General features: G+C 44.5%; 1 protein-coding gene and 1 long non-coding RNA gene across 2 annotated transcripts in view; one reads left to right on the top strand and one right to left on the bottom strand.

Moving 5' to 3' along the window:
- Positions 1-6,221: 6,221 nt before the first annotated feature.
- On the bottom strand, positions 6,222-19,028 carry LOC121069642. Its single transcript, XR_005819539.1, has 2 exons — positions 18,507-19,028; positions 6,222-7,590 (listed from the first exon to the last, which is right to left on the bottom strand). It is a non-coding gene; the product is annotated as an uncharacterized LOC121069642 (long non-coding RNA).
- Positions 18,822-20,384, top strand: part of NWD2 (NACHT and WD repeat domain containing 2) — a 59,735-nt gene continuing 58,172 nt past the window's right edge. The window contains exon 1 of the mRNA XM_040556012.1: positions 18,822-19,008. Coding sequence (XP_040411946.1) covers positions 18,858-19,008 — 151 coding nt within the window. The 5' untranslated portion in view covers positions 18,822-18,857. The remainder of the gene's footprint in view (positions 19,009-20,384) is intronic.

The following is a 20,384-nucleotide window of genomic DNA, read 5'->3' as shown; positions in this document are numbered from 1 at the left end:
CTATCTACTATAAAAGTATTAAAAAATCTGATTTTAGGTGCCTCAAGGAAATACATGTTTGAATTACTGTCTACATCATTTATAATTAATTCAACAAAGAATTATCCTTGTTCATAAGCTGTGTTCTGAATACTGGAACATTCTGAATAATTTTTGTTGGACATTTCAAGGTTACTTTTCTCATAAAACTTGCATTCATTTCCAACAAGACAAAGCCACGTAAATCAGTCCAAAGTCATAGTGCAGTGGTTTTCTATATATATGTAAAATATGTAACTTGAATAAATAGTAAAAGTGCCTCCACAAATATTCAGGATAATTACATGACATTACCAATTCACTGGCCATTTTAGCCACTGCTCAGTAATTTTTAATATTAGCTTCTCTTGTACTTCAGCTAGCTATAAGCTGCCTGAACTAACAATAGCAGAGAGGATATTAATTTAGCACTGAAGATGCATGCTGTAGTTTGACCCAAATATATCCTATTGTTGTAGGAATGCTTGGTGAAATATTATGGCTCCTGTTACTCAGCAATTAAACTCGCTAGATACATTCGGATGAATGCTTGTCAGAAAATGTGGAACACAAATTGTTTTAGCAAAAATACCTATGGATTGATGAGCTTTTGCCAAACGCTGAACAAGTGTTCTAAGGCATGAAACTCAGTGCAACCAAGAGTCCTCGATGGCCCAGATGTGCCATCACTGGGACCTCCCCAAAGTCAGGAGCTTTTTTTTTTGATGTCCACACCTTCAGGGTGGATCTTTGGATGAATAAACCCAGGACTCTAGCTCTGGAATCTCAAATCCCTACCTCTAGCCAAAAACACAAACCCTGGGATTTTAGACAGCAGCTCATTGAATTCAGCATTCTTTTTATTGGCCACCACAAATTTGGCGAGAGTTTTGGTTTCACATAATATCTCCAAAGTATATAACAAGCATATTTAAATCTGAAAATACATTAATGTTTTTAAGAAATTCCATGGAAAATTTCAAAAACCATAATGGCTCCAGTCCAGTTCTTAATGTAGATCTAAAAGATTAATCTGGGACTGGAGATCTGGTAGTACCTACCTCTAACACAGACTTTTTCAGCAGCTGAAGCAAGCTGGTTGGTACATCAGTTTCTCACAGTCCAAAATGACAGCAGACTTCCAGAAGTCACAGGAGCTAAGGAAAATATCCATGGAGAAATGCAGAGTGCTTATGAGATGTAATAAATCAGCTTCTGAGTATTTTGTAAATAGGTGGTGTATTAATGAAAACTATCCTCACACAGTACAGTAACTAAGCAGTCTTAGGGAGAATTCTTGTAGTTTTCATCATTCCTGTGTTTAGAAATAATCTATCAAACTCAAAGATATTAAAATAGTGGAAAGAAAAATCAGGATTGGAAGAGAAACGTGACAGATGTAGCAATCAAAACAGGTCACACACTTAACATTTTTTTTCCCCCAGTCTCACTCAGAACCACTGCAGACTTACAATATGTTATATAATAAAAACGAAGCCTCTATTCTGTAATTTAACTCTATTAGCAAGAACATGAGAACTGCTGTCAAGAGCTTAAATATACAAAATCTCTGAATAAAAACTGTTGCTCAAACGAAATAATTCTATACCTCTTCCTCTAAAAAATCTCAGTAGATACGTGAGTTTTGCTTCAGACAACCAAAAGCAACCAGTCTCCAGCTCACCCTCCATTAGGGCTAGGTGTGCCCCCTCCCTCTTTAACACCCGGATGGCCTCAGATTGAGCCTTTGTCTCTGGTGCCTCCTTCATCCTCAAGCTGCTTTTTGGCAGGAGTCCTGCTCCTCCCTCGCATCACCTTGTAATGTCCCCTGGGAGCCTTCCTTTAGGCACCGCTCTGGTATCTGACAGCAGCCACCTTTCAATGCAAGGTTGTTAAGCAGGGAAGGGAAAATCATCTCAGCGTTACCAGATGGGAAGTAGTTGTGGGATCAGGACACAACCTCCCTGCAGTTTTTACACTGTGGGAAGGTAGCTGCTACCTCCTGAGTCTCTGCAAGCAGAATGCCTCAAGGCAATACTATTATGGATATAGTAGACAGAATAGATCCTTGACTTCCATTCATACATAGCTGTTGTTTGTAACTTAGCTAAATGCTTCTGAGTCTCAATCATGAAGCTCCTCATATTCCTGTGCCTTCAGCTATCTTTGTCCTGCCACAGCCATGGCCTCTTCTCTTCTCCATGACCTTCTCTTGCTTGACTTTGCTTGTTAAATTAATTCTTTTTCTCTCTTTTGACATCTTTCCTTCTCATTGACATCCAAGGAATCATTAGTATTTTCTGCTCTCACACGAAGCCCCTTAACTCCAATTTCTCTCTTCAGCCTTCGTTCCTACTATTCTCATCACTTGGACTGAGTGTGACGCCTTTAGGAAACAAATCCAAAATACATTTGTGATTCCCCTTCATGTTAAAAAACAAAACAAAACAAAACAAAACTTGAAAAGGTCATTAGCCTCTATTACACTCCTTTATAGTGTTTCAATACCTTTCGGGAACACTTCAGCACACACCTGACATTGTCTATGGAGAGCCACTTAATGTTACAGGTTGATGAAAGAATAGTGAATGTCTGTAAATAGTTGAATGCTGGTGTAGAAATAAGTGTTGCAATAACAATATCCTCTTCAGCAGGATATTAAGTACAAGCTGTCATTTGGCAGACCTCCTTGCATTTTTACAGATTTTTCTTTCCAAAACATTCAGGAGTTACTGGATGCGAAAGTCATAAAAATTAATTCCAATTCTTATTCTCCACACAACATCACTGTCCTAATTAAATGGCTCAAGAGTGAGAATCTCAACATGAAAAGGTGCTAGCTCATTGCCACCTGCAAGTGACAGACACAATGAAAAATGTTAGAGGAAAATGATTTTTTTAGGAAGCTCCTTTGAGTTATGGTAATGTATACGTGCACAAAAAACTTGTTCTGAAATCTTTCCAGCATTTCACAGTCACCTCCGTGACCAGGGTGTTAGGCAGTCACCTAACTGCCTAGCACAACGGGGTCTCATTAAACAGATTCCACACATTCCTTCAAATGTAAGCCAAAACAAGACTCTGGGCAACATCTGCCCCTTCTCATAAAAGTTACACAGAAGAGGGCCAATCAGTTACTGTAAGGAGCAACAAGATACAGCTACAAGACCTTATCAGGAGGGATATTAGCAGACACAAATTCTTCAAGAAATCTAAGCTGTGTTCTTCTTTCTTCATGATCAACTCAGCAGAAATTCCTGTCATGCTCCAACTAAGAATTTTATATTCCAGTATGATGCTCTTCTGGCCTTGCACAGCTGAACGGTATCTAGTACAGTCATGGGCCATGTGGAGAGCCCTGAAGTTAGGAGAGACTGAGCTCGATGTCCAAATGTCCCAGAAATGGTTCATGCAGTTCATGTGCTCCAGTGCACGGCCCCTGCATCCTTTCATGGTCACTGCTGTAAGTTCTAACAACCACATGGAGCCAACAGATGGCTTCTCATTTCACCACCATCTCATTTTACATCACCAGTTAAATGCCATCATTTAACAATTGCCTTATTGTTATTGCCTGTGCAGAAAGACTAATTAGGCTCTAGGAAACTTTTCCTGTAGAAGACAGGACAGCTTGTTTCCTGGCACTTCGCAAGTTCTGCCTAGAAATGAAAGGATACTACATTATGCAAAGTGCCAGATGAGACAGTAGTCCACAAAACTGAAGGAAAGGTTCCTCTCGTACTCTCCTGAAGAGAATCTGAAACAATATCCTCCCTCCACTTATCTCCATGACACAGAGCTGCAGAATATGCAGTTCGGCAAACAAACTAAAACCTACTCTTTGAAAAGTGCTTATTTATTTTGAGTACCTGTTTTTCATTGCCCAGCTTGAGAAGACTGGAGTTAGTTTTCTGCTTGACACTTGCCACTCCGATTTGCTCAGCCCTTTAAAATTACAGACCTGATTTTGCAAGTATGCAGGGTCTCCCACAACCACCAGGATGCCCATGGAGAACAGTCACTCTGTGAAGGCAGCTAGCCAGTGCTACATGATTCATGCTGCTATAGGGCGTTCACTATGCTGCTATAGGGTGCTCAGTTTTGTTTCTGGAATCCTGCCCAGTTATTTCTGACAAGCTGGTTATGTTGTAAGTGCTGTAATGCAACTAAAAATGAGGAGGTTTTGCATGAATTTCTACAGATTTAGAAACATTGAGCCCTGTCGTTTTCTTTGCCCCCGAGAAAAGTCCATCATGAAATCTACAGATCACACTACTCAAATGGTAAATTTTCCCTTTTATTTGGGCAAATAGCCAGGCAATGAAGCCTTTCTTATCCAGAAGAACTAATGGCTGCCTCTGTCACCTTTTCCCTTCAATTATTTAGACTTCCCCCACACTCAGGCTGGCTTCCTGCTGGCAGCACTGTGGACTGTGTCTATTAATCATTAACTGTCATTGTGTTTTAAAAGAAGGAAAGTGAAAAGATTGCTCAAGAACAAAAATAGATTTTTCCTTTTTTTTTCCCTGACAAATAAATGACAGCTATATGCTACCTGGCTTTACAGTGTCTTCAAATATGCTTTCCTGTTTTCCAAGGAAAAATTAGCATTCTAGACACACAGAGCAAACTGGCTGTTCCCAGTAAGCCCAAATTTCAGGGCGGCCTTTCTCCTGTTATATCTAGGTTTGGTAGCCTCTGTTAGAGCTTTGGAGTCCCTCTCTGCCACCACCGCCATATGAGTATCAGGGGATGAGGACTATGTTCACAGTGTAGTACTGGAGACTTAGCCTCCTAAATCAATAGGAAGTTACTTCTACCAGCAGTAAATCTGACCTGCTTTACTGTTTCCCAGGAACCCTTCCAGCTGTATGTATTCTTAAGCCGTCTCTCTTGTCCTTGCCAAAACAGACCTCTTTTAGACCACAGTCCGGATCTCCCTCTGCAAGTCCTCCCAGGTGGCCTTCTCTCTGAGGAGTCCATAAGGAGGTCCGAGGTCCAGAGACTCTTTTCCTGAAAACTTGGATTTCCCCCAGCTTGTTTTCCTGACAGGTCTTCCTCAGTCATGCGCTTATCTTCTGAAAACTGCAGGCACAGCTGAATGCCTGGCTGTACTGAGACAGACACCTCATAACAAGAGTATTTCCTAAGCCTTGTGCTTTAAAGACACATAAAGCTCATATCAACTCAGAAAATAGGAAAACACTTGAGCTTCTACTTCAATATATACTCTCAGTTTTGCTTTTTAGAGACTGAAAAGCCACTACAAGCAGAAAATCATATCAAACTGCTTCTATTCATTGCACACCGTTTTGCACTTAGAATAAACTATTGCCATATGCCTGACCCAGTCACTCCAAAAAATAATTTATGATATATCTCACTCTCATGCTTTCCTGTGGGGTCCAAGAAAAGAGGGTTTCAGAGAAAATAACATGTCCTATAAAGAAATGGCCTTTTGAGTAATCATAATGAAAATACTCCTTGAGATGCAATACATCCTGCCAGACACAGAAGCCAGTCCCAGTAAGGCAGATGCTAGGACTCAAAGGAGCTGATCCTATAGGGCCAAAATGGTTTGAAGTCAATGCAACAGTGGTTGATTTGGACCTAGGGAACATGATTTCTCTTGCCTCATGAGGAATTAAACATACAGACTACACTTTCTCTGCATTTTATTCTATGGACACCCTGTTACGGGGTGTAAGAGGTGAAAGTTTCATGAAAAAAATTTCTATTTATAAGGCCTAACATTGACTTTATTCTCTGCAATATATTGGATTGATGTCGTCAATCAGTGTGGATTAGCCCTATGTGTATATCATAAATATGTATATACAAGTGTGTGCATGCGGTTGTGTATTATGTAGTCCTCATCACCTAGTTTATCACCCATGTTTATCACAGCCGTAAGCAGACAATGCACATAGCTGGGCTGCACAGAAGCACTGTTACATAAGTTTCATTATAGGTGATTTCATTTGTCATGAACAGTGAAACAGAGGAAACTAAAATTAAACAAGTCAAAGGCGCTGACAACACAATTGTCACATTTTCAATCAAAAACTGATTATCTAGCAGTAGAGAGAAACTGGATCAGCAGATTAAACTATTTCCTGGCATTCTTATTTCTGATCTTTCAATTGCACAATAATTCAAATAGTGCAACTTAAATAAATCAGCAATAATGCATAAGAATGCTATTTCTGTTCTGACTACTGAAAAAATATGAATCTTGAAGTCTCTGTGTCACTCTATAGATGAGGGATACTTTCTGTTCCCTGCTATCTGGAAATCATCAATAAAAAAAGCCTGTACTTTTTGCTACATTAGCAACTAGTGTGGACCAAAAGCAGTAGGTCTGTAGAGTAAAACTGTTGATGCAGAGGATTTGATACCAACAGCACACACATTTTAGATTTTGGTACTTTACTTCAAACTATCTCCAGTCTGGCCCCATGGGCTGAATGCCACAATTGCCGTTCAGTTTAGTATCACCTGAAAGGTGATTCCAGTTCCTGCACCCCGAGACTACTGACGATGCCAGACCAAACCCAGGAAGTGGGGACAACTGGGAGAGATATCTCAAAACTGCGGTTGAGTTCAGACTGAAGCAAGAACATGTGTGAGCCCACCATAACACAGGGGTGCCTACACTTCTGCTGCTGCCATTTCCAGGTTGCAAGGTTAATCCACACCACAGAAGAAAAGGCATCTCTGTTCCTAAACATCCACTGATTTGTTAACTGTAGCATGGCTGTTTATTTGCAAGAGAAAGCAGGGCAGGTGGGACCAAGAGATATTGATTTAAGTATCCATTGAGACATTAATTAAATTATAGCGCAGGTATGACAGCAAAATAACTCACACTTAAGAAAACTACAGTTGATTAAACCTAATCCTGTTTATATGGAATACACATAAAATTAAATGTCTATGACTAAGAGAAAAAAATGTCTCCATTGATCATTTGAGTGCTTCCTGGAAACGCTCAGCAAGACTCTGAAATGTAGTAGCTCTGAGGTGCCACCTATTTCTGTATTGGTGCAAAATGCTACAAAAGCTCTCAAGTAAAGAGTACAGAATTAAGCAGCTTCATGCATTTGATTGTCATACCTGAGTCTGTAACTTGTGAGATTTAATTTTGTGAGATTTTACCACTCTCAGACGTTTCCAGTGATGTTTTCTCCTAACAGTCATGGTATCACGGCAGTCTGAAGGCACAGCCAATTATTTGCTCAATGGATTATCTGGCAGTGCGCTTTTATCTCCTGCACAGTTCAACTGCCCGTCTCCTCTGGAGATCACTAAGTGACCTCTGTGATATCCTTAATATGAAGAGTGAAACTTTAATTCATTCCTAAATACAGGAAAGCCATCTAGGGAGCTACTGGCTTCCCGAAATACCATCAGACTGTGCCCACATTACTTGCCAAGCAGCTCCATGGAGGCTGACAGAAGCAGCAATGCCGATAGCCTCAGCACCTGGGTCAGGCCCACATGTTTCACACAGGAAGCTTGTGTCTTCAGAGAAAAAGGGCTGATCTGAAAAGCTCGGTTTTGGTGTTATATCTGAAAACAACACAAACAAACAAAAAAGGAACACCATTAATACAAACACGCTGTCCTAGGAAGCGGTGTGTGCACTCACATGAGAGACACCACTCCTCAAGGGAACCATGAGGTAAATCGCCCGGGAGGTGCCATGGTAACTTGTAGTGCCTATCTGCTCTCACTGATTCAATACCACAGGATGAATTTAGCACAGTGTATGGATTGAAATGCTGTTTTCCAGGTGAAAACCTAAATAACTTCTTATGCACTTGTATTATAAGAGCATCAAAAGCAATCATCTTGAAAGTAGTAGATTTAATCCACTGTCTTGGCTAAACTCTGGCTTGATGACTTGGATTATTTCAATTTTAGTTAAATTCTTCTTTTTTATAGATCACAGTCATTGAACTCTGTAAGGACATACAGAAGTACCCAGAGGTAACACATTTCTGCCCAGAAAGGGACTCGTGATCTCTAATGCTTCCAGCACCCCTGTGGGGTGAGGAGGTACTACAGCTTGTATGTTAGTACCCTCACAGCTCATGAATAAGGAAACTATGTATATAAGCTTACTTCTAAAGCTACTCAGTCCTCAGTCCCACCTTTGACTCACTGGCTCCTGAAAACTCATGGGAAGAATTATTTTCTTAGGAATTTTACTCTCAGAAATCATACAGCTGAGTGACCTAAATTAGCAATTATGGAATAAAGGATTAAGCAGCAGCTGAAAAAGGATCATGGTCACCTGGAGTTATAGCCTTAAATTTCTCTGCAGATCTAGTCCTAATGGACTTGCTTAGTCATTGCACAGGAAAACTTTGACAGGCCTGGAAATTAAATCCAAGGCTCCTGACACCCTGACCATGCCTCATTCAGTAGACTATTCTCTCAGTGAGCTGAAGAAAATACATAGTACATATTTGGAGCAAAGAAAACCTAAAAGGAAATCCATTTTACTGTCTTCTTTATTATTACACACAATAACATATTTTTTTCAACTCCAGTAACAATCTGCAACCTGAATACTTTGTACAAAACTACAAAGCCATAAAAACTGACTCAGATTTAGCAATTTGTTTAACTGAATGTGCACAAGCAAGATACAACCTAGCAGGAGGCTGAGGGCTTCATCCCAGCTCTAGCTGTGCTCTGTCTCCTAAAGAAATCAACGGGGCTGCTCATGGCCTCTGAGGAAGGCACTTTTCCTAAGCCTGCATGATTTTTATGTGCTTTCACGAATAAAGGAATTTAGGCGGTGTGATAAAAGGCTGTGAGCTCCTTTCATTTTCTTTTTTTTTTTTTTTTTGAACAGAAAAGGGGTAAGAACTGAACTTGAGTTTCATTCACTTCCATTAAGATTCATGAATGTGGGGCTCAGCTTCCCAGATGTGCCCCAAACATCCCCGAATGATCACTCAGCATCCCCAGGCCCTGCTCCTGCCAACAGAAAAGGGCCACAGAAAAGTCAGTAAAGCAAGTTGTTGCGCAGGCACAGGACAGAATGTATTATTTTTAGTTTTTTTGTGGGTAGTCGGACACCTTAAAACAAAGCTTTTACTTGAAGAAGCACTTAATGAAAGATTTAAAGCTGTCCAAACGGTTTAAGCTGGCACCCAGATAAACAGAAGAAAGCAGCGCCTCCTGGAAAACCAGCTGCCAACCGTCTCATGCAGGAAACCTCAGAAGGGAGTGACTGCACCCACCAGGCAGCTCAGCCAAGAGAATAAGATACTATCAAATCGCACGCTCAGCACACTTACCTGCTCGGAAGACACTTAACAAAGCAGGATCTGGATGATTGTGCCTGGAGGAAGCAGGCGGTGAGTGTCGGAGCACTTGTCCCCATCTAGTGCCCGCTGCTGCTCCCATCTAGCCCCAAACACGAAGATTTTCTTCATGAGAAAAGCACAAGAGGAAACCCCACACTGACAGCAACCTTTGATACAACCGGGAGCATGCAGCTGGGAGCTCTGAAGCCTTTTTGGATGTGCAGTTTTGCATGCTGGTGAAAGCGCAGATTCTGGAGCCATTCCTTGTAACGAGGCATACAGAACTCAAGAAACAGGCTTACTGAGTTATTTAAATGGTTTACCAAAAATGATTAAGTGCTAACAATAAGTCTCAACTATTCCTGTTTCTGTAGGAAAAAAAATAACTGTTCTACGGCAGCAGTGACCCAAATGACAGGTTTTATTTGGGGATAAAGCCTATCTCAAATTAACCACCCCCCCCCAGATGATGATAGTTGTCTTCACAATTCTTCACCAAATGTTTTTACATTCAGGCTGCCCGAGGGCCTTCATAACACTTCAGAGCACAGCACTGTGCAACTGTGGCATGGCAGTGGTTGCAAAACATATCTGTGATGGCATTTGGTAATAGGGTACTGCACGCTCCATCAGCTTACAGAAATCAGTATTAGCTACAGTAGACTAGAGACAGAAATCCACTGCCATTATTTCTGCGGCAGAGCAACTAGATTCATACAGAGAAACTCCCTTTTGCTCTCAGTGCTTGTCTCCAAGATTAAGCACTTTGTTCTGGACTTGGAGCAGGTGGAGAGCTTCCTTTTCCCCCAGCATAGCTGCAGTATCAATTCGGGAGCACGATGAAAAATGATGGCATATATTAAATAAGACTAAAAAAAGTGACAGCTGCTCCTTCAGAACCCCTGCAGGTAAAATAAAGCTCTGCAAGCTTTTGCTTTTTTTTTTTTTCCCTTCCTTCTTAGCACTGAGACGACAAATTAACATTACTACTGCAATCCCACTCTCCAGGGTCTTCATATGTCTTCATACGTCTAAGATAAACTTGCCATGTCAATAAATCCCATAAAATCACATTAACAATGGAGTGTAAATGGGTCTATTTTCTATTAGCACAAACAAATCAGAGTGGTGATTTTATTTGTCATGTAATGTGCACAAATAAATATATGAATGTCTATAATCAGATTGGTAAGCCTTATTCATCAACAACCTTGCAGCAGGAATATTTTGACTCTTCTATTTCAAATTTAATTACCACATGTGCAGCAGGTGTAGTTCACTTAGAAAACACTCACAAAATGCTGCACAGCAGATGGCCCTCTCTTAACTCTGCTGCAGACATGTACATGCTCACTCGATTCAGCCTCCCCCTAATTGCTGCTTTGAACACGAGTCCAAGATTACTTGCCACAACAATCTCTGCAAAGCAGTGGCACAGAAACTTGGACCGACTCTCAGAGAAACATCCCAGCCTTCTGTCCCTCCTCCTCCTTTACGTTCTGGCTTTTCTTTGGATTTCATTTCCTCAGAGGGAGTGTAATGTGCATGTTCTTTTCTGCCATAAGCATTTTCTAGACCTAGAAGCCATTAGGTATATCTCAAAAGTTCTCACCATGTGGAACTTTAGCATGCCTGTCACCACCACCGGTACATATTTTTGGAAGACTAAAGCTCATCTTTTAGATGCTAGAAGCACCTACCAGGGAGCAGCATGGGTAGGGGCCATTCCACCACCCCCTGCCAGGGAGCAGAGCAGGCAGAGGGGAAGGGGAAGGGTGATGGGGACCTGGTGAGAAGGGGAGCTCAAAAACGCCGAGCAAAGTGGTGACCAATAGAAAGCACAGGGACAAAAAAGCCAAGAGTGAGCGGCTGGCCAAAAAAGATGAGGACAAGAGGCGGGGCAAGAGGCAGTGGACACAAACTGGAACACAGAAGGTTCCCTCCTTCTGGGGGAAATGTGGGAAGATCTGTGATGGTGCGCTGAGGAGGGAAATTATAGTTTATTGAGTAAGAAGTTAAAAATGCATGGGAGGATATTTTGCCTGTTCTGTTGTAACTATGGATAACCTTTAAGGATGAGGCAGGACTGTAAAACTAAGCAGATTGCTGTCAAAGGACCATGATTTATTTTTAGCTGAGGTTAGAAGGTGCAGCAATGAGGCAAGGAATTACAGGAAAGGAAAAAATTATTTCATGGCTAAGAAAGCGAATGTTGCTCCAGAGAGAGGAGGGAATTACCTTCCATCCTGGCCTCCACCACGGATTTCCCAGGATGCTAATTACATCTTTTAAATTTTTCATGGGTGATCACTAATTGTAGGCTCTTCCTTTTCTGAGCACCTGACTTGAAAGTCTGAAGCTTAGAACACAGATAACCTGAACACTCTCAGCTACAGCTGATGGGGATAAAAATTGCTACTTGTACTTGGTATCTAATACCAGTTACTTTGAAAAAAAAAAGCAGTCCTTGGTATCTCAGAAAGGGCATCCAAAATTAACAGATACTTTTGGTATTAATGAGTATGTTACAGTAATGAAACTTTCTCTGCATTGGGTGTTATGAAAATGAATTCAGGTTTTGGAAGGGCTTATGTACTTAGTATCTTTACGAACTTGGGAAAAGACACGGAAGAGCTGAGGAGAAAAAGGCTGTATCTATCTGCAGACGGGGTCTGAACAGTGAGCAGCAAGTGTGCCACTGAGCACATATGTCACTGACAAGTATGCCACTGACCGAGAGCTTAACACTATTCAGTGAGGAACCCCTCTTTTGCACTCAGTTATATCAAAGGGTGGTAAAACAGAGTACCGGGTCAGCTAATTAAGGACTGCTATAACGTGTATGTGCAACAAGGTAAAATTTAGTTATATGAACAAAGTTGAATGACTAACTTTGCAATCTTAACACTTCATATTCCCTGTGCGAATTTAGCAATACATACCTCCTTTTGTGTCTTTCGAGTGTGTGTGGGCATGTGTGCAGGTATGTACCCCTGGGGAGCGTACATCTATGTATGAGAATTCTGTGTGAGAAAATGGGTTTCTTTTAAGCTTCCAGGAGAAAGTAAGACAAAAATAATTTCCATGCCTTCATCATGTTATTTTAGCTGCGAAGAACCCTTCAATCAAGTGTGACATAAGAGATAAAAATAAAGATGTGGTGTGGTGCAGCCACTTGCAACGTTTTAATAGAAAAGGCTATGTTTGCTTTGCTAGGTTGCAAAGACAGTTTCTACAGAACCTCAAAAAGAAGAAAATGAAAGAAAAGCAAACCTCTCATACCCAGACCATTGTCGTTACAGGTGTTAAGCCAGGCTCCTGGTGGTGCACTGTTTTTAGAATAAAGTAGAAGTCCTTTTGCCGATGCCAGCTGGCAAGTCAGACTGGGACTTGGAGGTGAGAATGAAGTACTCCTGTGCTTACAAAGACACAAAACTAACCAGCTTGGAGGTATTATCTTCCCCTTTTCCTTGAAATATAAATTACTCTGTATACTGTACTAGTGTATAATTACACCACATGGCAGCTCCTGAAAACCAGGACTGTTCTTACGCCTCTCTGTTTGGAAATTCTTCCTCCAGGTTAGAGTTCCCTCCTCAGCACTTATGGAAATGATGCGGTTTGAAGGCTTAAATATCATACTGGTAAGAACATACGCAGATCCACCAATGGTATAACAATGGCATACAAGGAAATATAAAGGAAACTCTGCTGTGGAAAAATTAAAGAAGGATATTTGTCTCTTAATTGTGGGACATCCAAGCTCCTCCCTGCAACTGGAAATGCAGTCTCAGCTGAGGCCAGTAGAGTATTTTGCACTTTGATCAAAAAGCCTGTATCTGATTCTCCACACTCCATGCCCTTCCTACTCTGAGAGCTGCCAGTCTCTGACCTCCTCTTAATTCCTTTTAATGCTTACTATCATGCAGGAAACTTAAATCCACCATCTATTACAATACTTCCAAAAATGGCTCCTTCTACTCCAGCTTTTAAGATTGGAAGAAAATGTTCACCCTGAATCCTGTAGGTTTTCAGATTGTATAACCATTCAGTTGAGTCAGTGGCAAAACTCCCACTGCCTTCAACAAAATCAGGAGCTCGTGCCCAGTTTCTACTTAAGTTCAGGGTAGCTACTTTTGTACCTAGATACGTGCGTGTATGCAGACTTTCTAGAAGAAAGCAAATGCCGGATGCTACATCCTTGTATTACATGTTCCATATCCTTATTTGAGTAGTCACTGCCATCATGAAGTTTTGTATCCTTAAAACTTCAAGCAGATGAAACCTTATGCACCTACTTCCAAAATCCAAATTTATTGGCAGGAAAATAGACCCTGAGGAACCAACATTGGAGCTACGTCACTTGTAAAATCCATTTTCTTTTGAGCAGAAATTATTTTATGACACATATTCTGTACTGTATATTCAAAATACAAAAGAGCAAAATGGAAGAAAAAAACTTTTTTTATTACTAAACTGTGCAGAGAACCTGGAGAAGTTACCAGGATTTCATTACAGACTCACTTAGAGGAAAAATGTATTTGTGAGCTAAAAACACACAAACTCAAACTCGTTCTCATTTTATGAGACCAAAGCCTATGTAGTTTAGCATCTTCTTTTGGATGTTGTCAACCAGCTGTTTCAAAGGAAGCTGAAGAACATCGCAGTGGGCCGATGTGGGCCAATTTGCCTCTCACAGCTCTCCTCATGATGTGATGCAGCGACTGACTAAAGTTGCAAAATCTAACAAAATTGAACACACACATATTTTCAGCACTCAGAACTACGTAGAAACGGGAAGTATAAATCAAGTAGAGTTAACTGAGCCCCGAAATGGCTATAAAAGGTCCTTACAGAAACCCAGTACCATGTAAGATCTGCTAGGACATATCTTATTTCTTGCAATCAGCTTCTTGACATAAATATAAACCCAGTAAGCTTAGGCAGCCTGTGATTCCTAATTTGCAAGGATAATAATAACAGGGTTTTTTTTAGTGAAGCATGAATTCTATGAGCTCTCGTCTCAGCACATCTGCCCCTGCTCTCCTGCCAATCCAACCACCCTTGCAAAAGCAACACAGCCCTGTCAAGAAGAAGGCACAGAGAAGGAACACAGAAAGTTTCTCCCCTCAGTTTCAGCAGCAGCAAGCTAAAGCAAAGACGAGAACAAATAGCTGGGATGTTCAAACAACACGACCGTGGCCACGGTTCCTGTGGTGAGGAGCTTGCTCGGCCTTGGCACCTCAGCAGCTTGGGGAGAATGACGCCTGGGGGATGCACCGAGCCCTCATTAAACAGGCAGGAACAGGCGCAGAGTCACAGGGTCTCTTTCTTGCTTAAAATGTGATTTTATTGCCTCCTTTCGTCTGTCGCTCTAGGCAACTGCCTGCTCCTAAAACTGGGCCAGCTTGCTAGGGAGCTGCAAAAACCGCCCGGCTTTAAGTTAGTATTCACTAAGAGGATGCAATTCTGCACAGGAGTCCCTCAGCTTCTGCGTGAAAGTGGTCAATTTGCTGACTCCTACACTTGGATCTTTGACCTGACCTCAAACTTTGCCCTGCCAAGCACTGCAAATAACTAGAGTTTGGGAAAGAAGGCAATAGGAAGGCTGAACATGCTGCCCCTGGCAGATCCAGGTTCTAAACACCTGAGGGGGTATTTTAAGTACCTAGGTCTTAGCTCAGCGGTTGTATTTTAGTGCAGGGCAAAGCGCTCCACTTGAAAGATACCATAAAAAACTCGGATATTATGACCCCGTTACATACAAAAGTGGTGACTGTAGGTCTGCCTTCACCTCAGCAGAACTGCTGAGTGTGTCTCCGCTGACTCCTGTGAGAGTGAAACTAGACCATTGCTGAGCACTTTTCAACACCCCACAACATGCACTGAAGTACATATGCACAAGAACGTAAATTTAGCTTGCAGGCAGAATAAATTGGTTTCCCACACCTATCGCAACCCTGCCCATAGCGTATTGCCCAGGTTACTGCCCAAGCTCTTCAGACTACGAGAGCTGACCCTATAGCACTCAGTTTTACACAAAACTGAACTCAGAATGCCATGCTACCCCAGACAGCCGTCTGTAAGCTGTGAACCCTTATTCATGCTGGGTTTAAGCCAAACAACTCGGTGCATTTTGTATTGATCTCTGTGGATCAGTACTACTGAGCTACACTCGCCTGTGGGACTTCTCAAGAGGTAAAGCGCTGCTCAGTGTGAATTAATGCAGGATCAAGCCATCAGGAAACAAAATAACCCGATTGTTCTCATGTGTTTTACCAAGGGAGGCTTTCTGTAGCTTTATTCAGATAAACCCGAACTTGGAGGAAATAAGGACAGAATGATCACTGTGAAACATTCAGGTGAAAGGGGAAGATGCGTTCTGAATGCACACCAGTAGAGATCCTCTGCCACTTGGCTAATCTGTTTTTTCAGGATCAAGCCAGTAGTCATGGGTGTTTATACACAGGCTCTTGGAGAATCACAGGTCTGGTTTTATTCCTGTTGGGCACAATGGTGAGCCACCAACCTTAATGTCAGACTCTAAAGACCTGTTCCATGCCAATAAGGTCAGTGGGGAAGTCTGGGGACCAAGCCTCCAGGCAATGTTCCTAAAGGATGCAAATCTGTGCTCGGGCAGCTTCCTCTTAACTACTTTGGGACTCAGACACAAAGTAGCATATTTTGCTGAACTATGAAATTTAGAAAATCTGTTATTCAATATGAAATTTAATAAGATATTTTTGATGTATGCTTTTATGGCAAACACAGCAGTATCCTCTTTATGATCTGTATTTTAATGTGAATGACATTCCTTGATATTCTTTTTGTTGAATTAAAACAAAAAGTTTTTATTTTTTAAGAGAAGCTACCAACTAATCTCCAAACTGAGTTAGCCTGGAGTGCCTACATACTGACAAAGTCTCAGGTGAAGCAGTAAATTAGTTTCTCTGTACTCATTTCTTTGCCCTCTCCATTTCAGCCTCACGGTGCTTCCTTCCCAGCATTATATATACTCCAAGGGGCCGAATCGCAGGATGCAGAGCCCCGATGGCAGGCAGGCTGAGGCTGGGCAGCTGAGGAGATGACCACCCTGAGGCACCTGATCACTTCAGCCTTCGCAGCTACCACAGCAGGAAGCTGAGTCATGCATAAAGGCAACCCAGTTTACAGTTTACAGCTCAAAATGGCAATTTTGGGATTAGCACAGGCTCGGAGCCGCACAGCAGGAGCCTGCAAGCTGCGAGGACTGGTTGCTTCATGTGCAGTGCGGCTGTCCCTGCCACGGAAGCTGGCAACTGGTTGGAAATGATGAGCCAGGTCCCTCTTCATCCAACCTGGGCTTGCGGGACGATGCATTCAGTTAAGAGCCAATGCTACTGTCAGTGATGTCAAAGACAAAATTCCAAAGGAATTCAAATGATGCAAGCTCAAGTTTTCCACTTAGTAAAAATGACTGCCCAAAAGTCTCAAAAAACCACTGTTATGGCTGGCATGGTAAAGGGGCAGCCCAAGGAGCTTAATCTTCCAAAGAAACTGCCTGAGAAATTTGTTGGTGATAGCTCTAAGGCAGCAGCAATATGAAGTGAGAGTCTGCGTCCTTACTGGGGGCTGCTTCCCCCACCAAATTCGTATTTAGGGACCACCTGGTACACTGTGTCAGAGGAGCAAAGCAGATAGCCCAGCCGACAGTCAGTCCCAGCAAAGTACGTAAGACGTGATTCAGCCTACGCTATAAATCATTTAATTCGTGCATTCATTAACTGTCTGCAGCCTCAAGGAGCTGCTTTTCAGCTCTGTATTAAAGAAATTACCTGTTAGTGACACAAGCCAGAAAAAGGCACATCTAAGCACAGTGGCTACACAAAGGGTAAGCGAAGCGCAGATAAGCCCGATAGTTGTGTAAGCAGTGACACATATGAAGCCTCATTTCCTAGGGAATTGCATCTCATGACTGTCAGATTTTTTAACTGAATTATACCAAAGCTTCAGGCTTGTCTTATATGGAGCATCAGGCAACCCACAGAGGAGGGAAATACGCACGCCTACCACGAAAGGCTTCAAGTGAGATTTGATCCTTATTGGACACCCCAGAATCCTACAGGAATAGACTTTTTGATTGAAAGGGGGATTTTCCAATTCCTAGGCACTCTGAAATTGTTCCACGACACCACCACAAGCTTTCTGTCCGGTGACACTGCAACACTAATGGCTGAGATGTACGCTGTATACTTTTACTCTTTGCACATAAATGCACTCTCCCCTGCCCAGCCAAGCTCACAGGAACGTTACCTAAGAGTTAATATCTTAAAATTTGCCTCTCGGTTGAAATTGGCCCCAAATTTACGGGGTGTGGAACTGATAAAAGCAACAGCGAGCGAACGGCAGCAAAATTACTCCCCTGCACGCCCATGCAAACACGCATGGTGTGCAACTTTGCACGCCCTGCAGAAACCAGGGTGCAAGAGAGTTGTGCTCAGCGCCCCGGGCACCCCCTGGCCCCCAACTCCGTTCCCCAAGGGGAGCCGAGCACTCTGCTCCCCCAGTCCCGGGGTGGCTGAGGGTTGCCCAGGGGGTCCCAGCAGGGCAGGGCCGTGTTGGGGCAGGAGCCGTGCCCTGAAGCAGAGCTCAGCCGGGCGCCCACCACGCTCGGTCCGTACCACGACACGCACCGTGCCCGCTCTGCGCCACGCGTGGCTGCCGCGCACGAGCCCCGTGCGGCGCTGCCCACGTGCGATGGGCTATATAGGCAGCACCGCCCGCCTCACACACTTCTCCCTCCAGCCCTTCCAGCGCGCTCAGGCGCTTCCACACCCGCCTGCCAAGGCGGCACCGCCGGGACCGGGACCCCCCGCATCCCCCCCAGCCCAACCCAACCCCAACCCAACCCCGACCCCAACCCGTCCCCAGCCCGGCCGGGCCCCTCCCCGGGCGGTCCCCGAGCTGTGCAGCCCGGCCCGGGCCCGCCGCCCCCCCGCCGCCCGCCCCTGGGCGCCGCCCGACGGGACGCCCCGCCGCCCGCTGCTGCTGCACGGGGGCCGCCCGGCGCCGCTCGCTGCGACCGGCCCCTTTCGTTCTTCAGAGCATTCGTGCCGATAAATAACTGATTAAAAAGGAAAAGAACAAAAGGAAGGGGGAAGCAGCACGAGCATCCTGCCGTTGTACCTCCGCAGCTGGGACTCCTGCGCGGGCGGCTCCAGAAGACGCAAGGAGGGCGCTGAACTCTTGCGAGCCCGGAGGATGCGCCGCCGGCACTTTTCCTATAAAAATCCGGCCCGGGGGCCCTGAAGCGCTCGGAGGAGGGCGGGCGCCGCGGGGCTGCCCGCAGCCCACCCCGCCGGGACCAGACACGCCGCCGCGGGGCTCGGCCGCCAAACTTTCTCCCCGCCGCCGAGAGAGCAGCGCAGGGGCCGCATGGCCGCCGCCGCCCGTCCGCCGGCAGCCGCCAGCAGCAGCAGCAGCAGCAGCAGCAGCAGCGCGGGCCGGCGACTGCCGTGAGCCCTGCGGCGCGGCGCCATGTGGGCGGCCGGGGCGGGCGGCAGGCTGCCCTGCCCGCGGGACGCCGCGCTGCGGCGGGCGGCCTTCGCCGGCAACCTGGCGGCGCTGCCGGCCCACCTGGTGCCGAGCGGCAGGAGCGTCCGCGTCTTCATCAGCGCCAACCCCGAAGGTAACCCGGCCACCCGGCTCGGCACGGCCCGGCCCGGCACGGCTCGGCTCGGCCCCGCCGCAGCTCCCCCTGCCGCCCGCAGGCCCCTCGGCCCCCGTGCCCCGGCCCCGGGGGGGGGTTCCTCACATCCCGTCCCCACAGCAGCCGGGAGGATCAAGGCTCCCGGCCTGGGTCCGCAGGGGTGGTGGTGGTGGTGGTAGTGGTGGTACTGGTAGTGGTGGTGGTGGTGGTGGTGATGGTCATGGTACTGGTTGTGGTGGTGCTACTGGTTGTGGTGATGGTGGTGGTGGGGAGGCTCTTTTGGACAGAGCAGTTCTAATGCCATAAATTCAGGGTCACATATTACAACTGATTAGCCCTCCTGCTGCTGAAAGCCCTTTTTAAGGTTAGCCCGTGGTACCGGCTGTTTGCATGCGGCCCGGAGGTGTTGTCCCACTCGTAAGGATGAAGTTGCCGGAGCGTATTGCCACCCGGCGCGAGGAAACCATAAATCAGGCGTTGGCACCTCTGACATTTCTTGCCTCTAAAGATAAGCCGGCTGTATTCACAATTCTCTCTCACACCACCACCCACCACCGTCCCCCCCAGCGCTTCTAATTCAACAGCACTGTCACCCTTTGTGCAAACACCGCAGATCTGAAAATCATGCCTGCAATGACAAAAACGTTTGATTTCTGAAGTGAAAATTGCCTTGGCACAAATACTTCAATGAGCAAAAAAAGTGGGCATCGCACTGGCTTGAGTTAATCCCACACCTCCAGCTCTCCCGAGTTGCTCTCGGCTCTTGTATCCGAGATCCCTGCGTGCTTTAAGAGCCCTTCCTTTAAGGAGGGCATTAAAATGCTTGCAGCTCATTGTTGCAAGCTAAGCAAAGATATAACTGGTGATAATCAGGGAAAAAAATGTTTAATTGGCTCCGAAAGAAAACTGGTGTGAATTTTTAGACGGGATGTTACTCATTGGAGATGGGATTTCTGCCAGCATTCCCTCCACGGTGCCGGTGCCTCCGTATTTGACGTGAATGGCATTTATCGTCAGGTTAGCTTGGTATGTTGGCTGCATACTTGCTAAGCTAAAAAAACACTAAACTCGTTCTGAAAGTGGAGTTTTCAAGCCATCTATATCCGTTTGCAGGATTTTACCCTGGTGGTGTTATTTCCAAATTTTAACCTGAAAAAACCCTAAGAGGTAGGAAATAACTCAGTCGCCTGAGAATTATTTGCACTGGCTTCTTTGTAGGCTCGCATGGTCACAGCGATCAACACCCCTCATTTCCAAAATTTTATCTGCAGCATTCCTCCTGCTTTTAGAAATGATAGTGTGGGATAGAAATTCCAGAGTGGGTACGGATTTTAATTACCAAAGTGAGACACATG

The sequence above is a fragment of the Cygnus olor genome, chromosome 4 (genome assembly GCF_009769625.2).
Source record: "Cygnus olor isolate bCygOlo1 chromosome 4, bCygOlo1.pri.v2, whole genome shotgun sequence".
Taxonomy (NCBI): domain Eukaryota; kingdom Metazoa; phylum Chordata; class Aves; order Anseriformes; family Anatidae; genus Cygnus; species Cygnus olor.
This window is presented reverse-complemented; position numbering and strand designations above follow the sequence as displayed.